The 12,639-nt window shown below is 35.5% G+C and overlaps 1 protein-coding gene across 1 annotated transcript in view; it reads left to right on the forward strand.

Moving 5' to 3' along the window:
• The window catches only part of LOC113231871 (short neuropeptide F), a 112,188-nt gene that overhangs the window by 94,513 nt on the left and 5,036 nt on the right, over positions 1–12,639 (forward strand). The window contains exons 3-5 of the mRNA XM_026466408.1: positions 2,017–2,195; positions 7,131–7,241; positions 7,848–7,958. Coding sequence (XP_026322193.1) covers positions 2,017–2,195; positions 7,131–7,241; positions 7,848–7,958 — 401 coding nt within the window. The remainder of the gene's footprint in view (positions 1–2,016; positions 2,196–7,130; positions 7,242–7,847; positions 7,959–12,639) is intronic.

Consider the following 12,639-nt stretch of genomic DNA (forward strand, 5'->3'; position numbering starts at 1 on the left):
GACGTCGGTTCGAATCCGGCCGGAGCGAAGGAATTTTTTTCTGAGTGCTCGATCTTTGTATTAATAATTGTAACTAACTATTAAATATTTTTTATTTTCGTGCGAAAGTAAAATCTCATGAACTATTAAAATCATGTAAAAAAGTTGTTGTTTATGATGTTAGTAGTATAGTCCTAAGGGGTTGTTAGTGTTTTACAAATAACCCTGTATATTTGGTGAACAAGAGTTTATTTATATAACAGCACGTTCTATACAGGTTTTAAAAATTAAAAATTGTTGAAGCAGATTAACCTTTAATACGAATTGTAATACTAACTTATTCCAATGAATAATAGGCTTTGAAAATTCTTAAGCTTCAAACAAAAGATCATTTGTTGAAGTTTAAATTCAACAGAAAAATGTTCTACGATAAAGAGTCTCACTGAACGACATAATGGCTCTCGTGAAAGTGATCGCAAACTTGAAAATACAATGGAATTACATAATTATATTTTTATTATGATTTTCAAGGAAGGAAGGAATTTGGGAAGTCTTTTCAATCTATTACGGCCCCTAGGAAATGGGTATTGTCAGAGAAAATCGGAGGAAAACCGTGTCAACAGTTTCGCCGTTTTTTGTGATATGTGCCTTAGATATAATTTTTTGAAGATATCATCATCAATCAATCAATCAGCCTATTGCAATCCACTGCTGGACATAAGCCTCCCCAAGTGTACGCCATAGTGCCCGATCACCCGTTATCCGCATCCAACCACTACCCGCGACCTTCTTCAGATCGTTGGTCCACCTTGCAGGGGGACGTCCTACGTTACGTTTACTGAGACATTGTCTCCACTCGAGAACCAATCTACTCCATCGCTCATCGGTTCTGCGACAGATATGGCCAGCGCACTGCCACTTCAGCTTGCTACATTTCTGGATAACGTCCACAATTTTAGTCTTATATATATATATGTATATATAATATATATAAATGATAACTTCGTTCCGGACTTTGTTCCTTAACGAGATACCTTTCCATAGTTCGCTGAGCGACGTTTAGTCGATATGAATATGATATATGAATATTTTATTTTCATATTTCGCTAGTTCATTCCGTTGGCATAGCTTCTGGCACTAAGTGCTGGAAGGCGTTCGTTTGAATCGAAGGATTTTTTTTATTAATAATTATAATACAAATCGTGGAATACATGTACTGGCAAATGAAAACAATTGTGATAGAAAGAACAAAGGAAATGTGAAATTATTACATTGAAATTAAAAAATATGTAACTAAAAAGATTTTGAAACTACATTGGTGCAAAGACTCTTCATATTAAAATTCTATACAATCACAATAATTACTAAATCCAGAGTTCTAAGTATCTATAGTCAATAATTGCAGAATTGGCGAACTTATAACAAGCATTCAACTTTTGTTAAGGTCATTACTACACTGAAACTCATGGGTCCTCTGAGGTTTATGCCAATAAAACTTACGAGACGATATTACATTGATTCTTCATAATCAACTAGGCTTCAATTGGAAAAGTTGTATAACATTTATCAGATTTATGATTAGCTGTACGTACTAAATATCTTTTACTTTTTATATTATACACTGTCTTTCATTATTTAGTCATTTATTATTTCCTCGCATTGTTTGAGAAAAGCGCTATGTATACCTCGGCGGGAACGGGGATTGCATGACTCGTATAACACAAGACCTCGCTGCGATTGTCCTCTGCAATAATGTACTTTAAACGTAATAAGCCTTTTCTAAAAAATATTCGAAAAAAAGGATTCGACAGTATTTCTCTGTAATTTACGTTCTTAAACCTGAAGTGTATCATATTGTACTTGATTTACCCGTTTCACCCAAAGGTCAGTCGTTTATTCAACAGGTCTCCAAGAGTATTAAAACTTAGTGTACCGCACTTGTTCGCCTTCTTTAAAATATAAATTCCTAAAAAGTTTTCGTTACCTCTATTGTAAGCGATAAGAATATTTTCGTGTAACATGTTTTATTTGCTCCAGCATCACCAGCGGCTTCAGACAATCGAGGCGGGTGGGACGCGCTCGGCGGGCTGTACGCGTTACTGGCTCAGCACGACGCGCTGGGCGGGCACGCTCTCGCGCGCAAGTCCGTGCGCTCGCCCTCGCGGCGCCTGCGCTTCGGCCGTCGTTCCGACCCCGACATGCCACCACAAGCCCCAGTAAGTATTTATAAAGTATAGTAGCACCAAAGAATATGTATCACTACGCAGAGAGTGGATGTTTTGGGTCTGAACATAAGTGAATCCTCTATTAATCTGCCTATTAAGTGTGTTAAAGGGGTTATTGTTTAAATCGCAAAACTTTAACTCAAACTGCCACTGTTCCCGTCACCTTGAGACAAAAATTTATAAGTCCCAAGTGCCTGTAATTTCACTAGCACCCTTACCCTTCAGAACCGGAAGAAATAGGGAAGGTGGTAGTTGATTGTTCCTTAAACGAACTCTTTCACAAAGAGCTCTGTTGCTACTAAAGGTCTACATCATCTAACATCACGAAAAGATGTTCAAACACGAATTAGTATCCCAGAGCGTGTTGTTACGCAATTTACAAACAGGGCTCCAGAGCGTCTTTAACCGATAAGTACAAAGAAATTAACATTTTCACAACAGCGTACGGGTAAATTTATGAAAATGTATTTTATGTTAACAAGAATACATTGTTTTTCATGAAAAATGTATAATAATAATGATGTATATAACACAAAGAACAAATTTATTATAATAATAAAATTCTTGTTCTCGTTGTGACTCGTATTCAAAAGGTTTAAAACATTCGTGAATTAAAAATTTTAATACAAAAAATGTATGCACGTTATACACGACTCCGTCCAACCACTTATTTAACTTTTGATAGATCGAATTCTAGTCAATCAGTGATGTCCTAATGCGTTTCGATTTTTTATAACAATCGATTTTAGTTATGAAGAAGTTTTAATCGTGACTGTGAGCGGGTTCCAAAAAATTTGTGTACTCAAGAATTAATAATTAATGTTAATGAGGATTCCAGTGATGATTCCCATTCATATGGCGAAGGATCCGACGATTCATTATAACAAACAGTAAAAATTTATTACAATTATTTATAATTTATTTCATTTCATTGTAATTTATTAAATAGGCACCAAAATGTACCAATTTGAATAATCTTCGTTACATAATCTGTTGACTCGATAAATATCGGAGCTAAAGAGCAGTTTGCTTCACTAAATTTAAAAAATAAAAGAGTCTACTGGTAACGCAGTAGACACAGCGACAGGGAAACATTTATATTTTTCATGAATCACATCATCAAACATTATTGTCAAGAAGATTAAAATATTAAGTAATTTAAAGATATTTTAGATTAGCACAGTTGTAGAGGAAATTTTGTGATATTCTAACAAAAGACTTTTTGATAAACTAGGTAAATTGGCACAGTTTTTAAACAAAGTTCAATTGACACATATTAACGAAAGTTTTCGAAGAATTACAATTCTAATCGTGAATCGATTGAATCCCATGCAGTATTATTAATAGCAGTAGTATTTGGCGAGAATTGATCTCAGCCATAAAGCTTCTTTGACGAAGAGACTCATTCCAATTCGGAAGTTAATTTCATTTGAATACATGATTGAACTTAAGGAATTCGTAACTAGATAAAGAAGAACTTTAATTCCTGAATTGCATATTCACAAGCAATGTGTGTACGTTATAATGTTTTACTGGGTAGGATATTGTCGCCTTACTTAAATCACAAAGTAACGGTAATGCAAAAAATGCATTGTATAAATTGACTTACAAATTAATGGACGACGGGTCTAATACAAAACCACGAAAAAAATGTCTCAAGTCAACCTATTCGAAATTTAAATTGTAATGTCATCGCAGTATCGCGCTGTCAGTAGAACAAATGAAGACTAAAGCGGAGTTTGGCGCTCTGTATACGATTTTAGCGCCTTACAAGTGCGGACACTTTTTAGCGCGGACCCGACGTCCATATAATTGTAAGTCAATGATTGTATATACAAATTTTGCAGACTGATTTTACATTTCCTTCATATTCACATACTGGTTTTTATCTATTCCTAAAGAAATGCATCCAAATTAAGAAGAAATTTAAAATAAATACAAAGTTTTGCCGTCTCTTGAATAATCAGTCTTCATAAGATACGTGTTTCAGAAAGTACGGTTTCGATATGCCAGTTGGGTGCGAATTATATAAATATTGCAATAAAACTTGCGTTTTATATGAAAGAGAAAAGACACATAATGTACGAAGATGAGCTTATCTCTAGCAGAGATCCCTTCCAGTCAACCCTAGCCGTGGTGTAGAAAGAAAGTCTGCGGGACTAATTCATTGTACAATAAATTTAATTAAACGTGAATATTAATTATAAATGATGATCATATGCATATTTATGGCAGATATAAACACCTGTATAAACTTTTTAATACATATATACACGGAATATATAAATGGGATGTTTATTCCTTATATAATAATAATAATTTTTTTTCCGCAACAAAATCATAACTGAATAAGGGATTTTATGATTTGTATAAATTAATTGGTAGTAGCTGGAGCCTGTACTAGGATACCCTACGATTCAGGTCACCAGGCTTCTACCTTCAGTTCATACGGTTAAAAATAAAAACAAAAAAAAGAGAAAAAGACTAGTTATAAATAATCAAATGAAAAATACTAATTCCTAAACAATTTAAAATTAATATTTTATTTTTATTGAATACTATGATATTTTTACTGGTATGATATTCTGCTGGTTGACTGGATTCGAACCAGCAGCGCCTGTTTAGAAAACCGGGATTAACCGCTCTCCCTACCGAGCTACATAACGAATCAGCGTACCTATTGTTGATGATAAGCGAGCCTGTCCATAACAGTTGCAGAGCCACTGAGAGCTTTAAGGGGCTGCTACTATATTCGCGGATTACTTGTGTGCTTGTTGTCTATCTTTGTTTTCGGTTTTAAACTTAATTCAAAATTAAGTTAGAAAAAATAAAACCAAAAGTATCCTTGCATTGGTATGAATGTGATTTATAGGCTGGTATAGTTACATGTCTGACCCTGCCTAGGGTGATACCTCTTTAGCTCTTTTTGCTGTAGCAAAGATGAATTCGAGACTAAAAGCTAGGAGGACCAGCGCAGTTCCAGGCATAGGTCTTGGCCAGCTACGCACTTAGGATATTAATGATTTTAGTAGCAGTAGATTTTTTCCTTATGAAAGAGTTCGTCTAGAGACGTACTGCCACCTTACCTATTTCTGCCGCCAAGCAGTAATGTGAGCATCACTGCGTTCCTCTTTAGAAGGGTAAGAGTGCTGTGTGGGTGCTGGTGAAAGTACAGGCACATGTGACTTGTCAACTTATGTCTCTGAGTGACACTGCGACTTTTATGGAGGACAGGCGTGTCGCTTACTACCTGGCGCGCGACTTGTTCATTCCGTCACTTGGTTTTACAAAAAAAAAGGCATTAATATCGCAAAAGTCAATACTCAGTGGTAACCATTTTGACCGTTTGGCTATTCGCAGATTTGAATACCATTACATATATGAATATTTTACATATATTACATAGCTGATCAATTTAGTTAGCTTGGTTAAAAACGCTTTTTGTAAAACCGAAATGACATATAATACCTTACGGTGCGGTGAGAGTGGTAGCTTTTCCTCGTGATATTCATTATCTTTATCAATTTTATATAGATCTCTGACAGATGTACTTTAAATATTAACTTAAACTATCACTTCACACAGCTTAAACTTCCCAACATTCAAAGAATAGGCAAATTATCGTTTACAAGTAGGTATTATATTTCGAGTAAATATGCTTCTAGATTTGGTTTCCCACGGCTATGGGACACAGAGAGAAATTACTTAATAATTTCTCATATACTATTTTATTATTTATCTAGTACATATGATATATTACTTTATGGTGTCATTTTTAAAACTAAGTAATACTGCATTGAAATAATTTTAAAAGTCGCTTGCCTCATCTGGGGATTAAACCGACCAAATGTGAAAAAATCTATATTATTACAGTATCTTAATTTAAAGGATCACCATTCAATTATACAATTTATTCAAAAAAGAAACAAACGCGAAACTGCCAAGGTTTCTGTAATATACCTATAAATTTTCCTTCCGTGTCTCACAGCCTTTCCTTCCTAAGGTCCTTTATAAAGCAGCCACAGTACACAAATTTGAGGAGTGGTTAATGTATGATAATGCTCTTCGAGTGGATAATGTTGCCCTACATTCGTGTTTACAGCTTTTGCGTGATTGCGATGTTTACGCCGTTTTCCTGAAAACAACGTTTTAAAATATACATATTTTGATTTACATTTTTTTGTAATTTTATTTGAAGTTTCTTTGTATTGTATGTCTGGGTGTACTTGATTATGTAGGTACCGTATTTTTATATTCTGAATGGAAAATAATATGTATAAAGAACAGAAAGAAGACTTCTAAAAACTTTGTATTTTCTTTATAGAAAATTATAAAAATGAATGAAATATCAAATGACTGAAGAAATGAATCACATATTTGACTGTTGTTGGCCTACATTTATAAAAATATACCTACATCTTATATTTGTATTTTTTACAAAACCTTTATAATTGTTTCTACGTATACATACATAGCGCACACGGCTTCGTCTATTCGAATGTAGTTTCAAAGACGTCAGGTAAGAAAAACTACAGTTGATGGTTTTGTTTAGCAGCAATGAAGCTAATCAATTGTTATTGTTTAGTTGTTTTCATTGTGGACCTATCTAGCCATCTGGAATTTGATGGCAGACAAAATTCGGGGAAATTGATAAAAGCATACAAGTACGGACATAATATGTATATAGATATACTGAGAAGAAAAGCTGGATAAAATTCGAGATAAGCTGTCTATAGACTTTTATTAAAGCGTTCCGTCCACCTATTCTCTTGATTGGGATAAACATTGCCACTTCCCAAAACATCTCGGTTACTCGGACCTTGGGGCAGGGCATCTTGAGTATTCATGCCGGTATTGCGAAGTGCTCTTATCGGGCACGTACTTGTTTAACCTATTCTTTTGACTCACGAAGTTATAAATTTACAGCTGGATGAGATGGAAGAGCTCATGTCCCTTCGCGACATTCGTACCCCAGTCCGCCTGCGCTTCGGCCGCCGCTCTGAAGAGCACGCCGTGCCTCATGTTTTCCCGCAAGAGGTAATCAATTTTAAGTGACATTGACACTGGTGCACAAAATAAAAATTGACAAATACGTTATAATACTTGATACCTTTATTGTACTGGTATCATAAACTGACAAATTGACAAAGGCTATCCTCCTCTAAAATGCCGTGGTAGCCTAATGGTTAAACCTACCGCCTCTCAAGCAAAGGCCGTGCGTTCGAATCATGTGCGAAATTTAATTTGAAATTTTCTATGAGCTTATCGGTGAAGGTTCACAACCCTTGCCTGAGAGAAGGCCCTTGCCCAGCAGTGGGACGTATAAATGAGTTGATGATGAATGCATCCTCTGGTTTGCTATGGAAAACATAATCTCAGTACGGAGTACTAAAAAACCGACCTCAAAAGTCATTCATCCCCTAGTTTGCTACCCTTAGAGGTGGAATATTTTCTTCAAATTTAAATAAAACCACTACGGAGGTACTCTCTTTCTAACAAAAAAAGAATCTTCAAAATCGGTTCACAAATGCCGCCGGCACAAAATCGGTTGAAAAATAGCGGTCGAGTTGAGAACCTCCTCCTTTTTTTGAAGTCGGTTAAATACGTTACATCTACAAAGAGTAACTGCGTGATTTGTTGTAGTTGGAAAGCGGAGAGGAGATCGAGTCACCACGCATCATCCGCACGCCGCTGCGCCTGCGCTTCGGCCGCCGATCCGACGAACAAGCTGTGCCACATGTTTTCCCTCAGGAGGTAAATATTTAGCAATAAAATTTTAGACCGGACTCAATTTAGCGTTTCTGTAGAACCCTTCACAAACATGTTTCTGTATTAAATTACCACTCACCCTTGGACGGTAAACAGTGACAATGTTCAACATAATAAACGTAAAATGTGAAGGGAACATCAATCGAACTTGGAACCTTTCTCGAAGTCGTTGTGTAATAAAGAAACAGCATGTAATAAATTTCAAGATTATAGGATAGAAAATAGGTACTTTTATTGCAAATAAAAGATGCCCTATGTAAAAAACCCATTTAATATCATGTCCGTCCTTTTTTTTTATTGAGCCAATAAATAAAAATACAAATCTACTTTGACCTTATCAACCGATAATTTCGGAGACATTGGAACTTATCTTTGAAGTGAAATTCAATGTGATCATCTTATTACAATTACTTTATCGAAAATCGTTTGTGGAAGTATTCGTTTTATCGAATTTAAGATGAATTCAGCTGTCCGTTGAGAAATTCGACGTTAAATGGTATCAGCACGTAGATAATAATATTGTGTATTTATTTCAGTTTAGTTTGTAGGAAATTATTTGTGAAATTGCCGATTTTGCCGTAATTCAAGCTTCACTTACACATTAACCTAACATAGTCCACTGCTAGACGTGGACTTTAGCGCGTTCGTTAACGCTGAAGACGAATCATATACGCTAATCATAGTGAAGATTTCTCACCTTTGGTGTAATAAGGTCACATGTGTAAAATTTCAGAACAGTAATTTAAAGATTTTATGAACGAAATTATTGGATAACTTTTTTAAGCTTAATTATGAGAGTTATAAAAATTGCACATATAAATAATTTGTTTCATGTAATTAAGTTTTATTGAATGTCAGGTAATGAATATTGTTAGTGAAATTACTCCACTAGTTTTTCATAATTTATTAAGAAATCGAACACTTAACGCTAACGCTAAACAAACGCTATGCAAACTAAGCCACGGAACGAACCGACCTCACGAATAGTTCTATGCGTTTGTTGTAGAGCTTTTTTACCGTAGTACCGCCATCTTGGTGTAGTTCGTATAATTTGTATGACTTTCGTGTGGTAAAAAAATGTTGGTGTGTATGATTACGTATGGTTTTATTATATCAAGGGTGCGATTTATGCACAAATATTAATTTGTAACGCTATGGCGTCTAATTAATTCTTCAAATATGATTGCTAAAAATGTCGAAATGATTACAGTGATATGTCAATTGTTTAAATCTTCCGGGTAATATTTAAGAGCTACGAGACAAGTCTAAAAAAGTACTATAATCTCTTAAAACCATTACTCTTCCTTTTGCCTATCTAGTGGTCGAATAAAACCTACGATTTGCGTTGAGACAAAAAATAAAGTTAACACTTGAAAAAAGTTAAATTAACAGTCTTCATTTAATTAAAACCCGTTCGGGGCTGAAGTGTCCATTACTTCTTTATTTTTTTTTGTTTCTTCCAGTTGAGCAGAGTAATTTTTTAATTTTACTCATACAAAAAATATTTTCATTTATAATGAAAGTAAGTAAGTCGGTGTTCAGGGATGTTAGTCTAACCCTATGTGACTGTGGTGCCTCAACACAGTCCATGCAGCACTTGCTCGTGTACCTCTTGTGCCCTAATACAGGAGAAGATCTCCTTGTGAAAGAGATTTTCTTTTATGATATTTAATGACAAGACGAACAAGTCGTGCGCCTGACAAACGACACGCCGGTCCATAACAGTTGCAGTACCACTCAGAGTTTTAAATCACAAAGTTCTGAAGTGCACTGCCTCTGCGCCCATCACCCTGAGACATAAGATGAAAAGTCCCATGTGCCGGTAATTTCACCAGCACACTTACCCTTTAAAACCGGAACGCAGTAATGCTTACATTACTGCTTGGCGGCAGAAATGGATAACTCCCCTGTAATAGGTACTTCCCTGGATGAACTCTTTCACAAGGAGCTCTACTGCTACTTAAGGGGAAGTAATGACTGAGATCTTACTTATTACTGCTTGAGTAATGTGCTCATGCGTTCTGGCTTTGAATGGCAAGGGTGCTGGTGAAATTACAGGCACATGGGACTTGTCAAGTTATGGCGGGAGCAGTGCCCCTCAGATTTTTTGCGATTTAAAGCTTTGAGTGGCACTGCAACTGTGCAACTGCTATGGACCGGCGTGTCGCTTACCACCAGGCGTACGGCTTATTCGTCCCGTCATTTGGTATCATAAAAAAATAATAAAAAAGATGCGGCCACCACGAATAGCGCAGTCAAGTTCAATATAGTCCTAAAATAAAAAAAAACATCGGCGCTGCAAGAAAAAGAAGAACGAAAGTATATGTAAGAGTCGCCTCTTATGAGAGGATGTTCAGCAATTTATAGTCCGTCTTGCTAGACCAATACGTTAGGTTTAGAAACACAGTTTAAAAGTCTTGGCACATGTTCTATATATCCTTGCCGTGTTTTCCGGCCGAATTAAAACTAATCGGATGTCACCGTTAAAAAATCATAATTTCCGAACTTTCAACAAAAAAATTGGACAATATTGTACTCTGTCTGAAGTTGTTAGTCACTTTTGACAACTAATTGGTTGGACATTTAGGAAGTCACTACATTTATCGACAAGGAATCGCATGAAGCTGGTTAGAAACATCTTTATAAACCTACATATAACAAAAACGAAAAACACGTGCGTTTGCGTTCTTTTTCGCTATTATCGCACAGAAGCTTTTTCTGACCGGATTAATGCGATTCCGTGTCGAAAATTTGATTTTGAATTTTAATTTTGTATTGTACGTAAATGTAATTAATAAAAATAAATAATAATGGAAATTAAAACTATTTGCTTTTACACTATACACACTTGTTACATATAATTATATGTATATATTGCAAGGATTATGTATTTATTCAATATAATAGTACACACTGTAATGACACGAAATACCTATACCTACACGTAAACCTTAAGTTAACTATTTAACTTAACTATTTACATAGTATTATATTTCATTTCACGACGCACACGTCAAGCTTGACATTTCACATTTAAATCCAATCTATGCCGTTTACAATAAGAACGGTCCAAAGTACAAAGTGTCATGCTTGACGGGCTCTAACGTGACGTGTTACTAACTCGCTAGGGTCCATTTAAAACTAGCGTTACAGCCTGTTCTCGGCTGTGGTTTTAGCTGAATGAGATCCTTTTGCATACGCCACAGCCGCACACATGACAATATAGTATTAAATTATATAGTAAAATTTGTTGTGTAAATGTTAGCTACGTTGTTTTTTTGTGTTATTTATGTTTTTGTCTATATTACTTTTTTTATATTGTGCCGTTGCAATAAATGGTTTCTATTTCTATTAATTATTTGATAAGTGTAGTGACTCTCTTAACCGAAAAAGTAATCGTCACTTTTAACTTGCCATGCTTAGTTGTGCCGTGTTGCTTCAACTGCACCAAGCACAAGTCCAGTCGTGCATAAAGTACTGCTGCCATCTATGGGATAGTTCCGTTAAATACCAACTGACCATTTTGAATTCAGTTGAATAGCATGTCAAGAGACTTATAGATGACTCGGAATTAGTAGAGGTGAAGCTGCAGAGCCGTGATCACATATATCACGGAGAGTATGCGATAGAATTGAACTATTTAATTCCGCCTTCCCTCATTGCCTTATCATTGTTGATATTTCGAAGATTCGAACGAAGTTGGGCTTCCGCGTTTATATAACGAACGGCTGTGCGGTGGAATTCTTTGCCTTTAGACTTATCCCCCGAACGCTATGAATTGGGCCTTTTCAAGGCGAGAGTGAGTAGATATTATTTAAGTGTACATGCTCCATTGTCAACCTCAATGTCATTTTCCATCAGGTGAAATGGAAGTCAAATACGCACTTGTTTTTTATAGAAAAAACAAGCCGGTGTACGCGAAACGTTAATTAATGTAGAAAAGTAACGATGCTGTTGTAAAAGAGAAAATTTACATTCAAAATGATCATCTTAGTAGAGGTAATTAGACGTTCTCTTGTAACCGTTACCCTAAAGTTTAAGGTTATCTTGTTAGCGTATCGCTATCTCGAATTCTCCAGTCGTTGTAGAATCCCTTTTGTTGCAACAAAATAGACTTGCTCCTTCTAGAACCTACGTTATATTATGTCTTTTAAAGTCCTGCAGATGACTAGTATCGATCAGGCTATAAATCGAGGTGGTATAAACCGACGTAATCCGGTTATACGCACTAACAAGCCACTACCCAGTTTTACGGCGACCGATTTTACGACAAATCACCTATTGCGTTAACAACCTGACGAGGGCAACCTTGTCATTGGGATTATTAGCACTAATGATACAAATTTCTACAGTATTGGAAAGGTGTAGAATAATAGAAAAATTGGTCACACGTAAAGACGGCAGGATTAAAACACTTCCTTCTTTCCTTACGTTATTCAAATTTGCAGTTAATAAAATGACATTTTATATAGCTTGACTTAGGATTATTATTGTGTATAAGAGTGAAAATGTATAAAAATAGTCCCAAATTTGTATCCTAAGGTTGCCTGGAAGAAATTGCTACATGGCAGTAAGGCCGCCTGTTGTACATTAACTTACTATTTTTATACTTAAGTTACTGTTTTCTGTCAACACTGTATTTTATGTGCAATAAAGAATATTTCAT

This window comes from Hyposmocoma kahamanoa, unplaced genomic scaffold (assembly GCF_003589595.1).
Source record: "Hyposmocoma kahamanoa isolate Upper Pololo Valley unplaced genomic scaffold, ASM358959v1 66, whole genome shotgun sequence".
NCBI lineage: Eukaryota > Metazoa > Arthropoda > Insecta > Lepidoptera > Cosmopterigidae > Hyposmocoma > Hyposmocoma kahamanoa.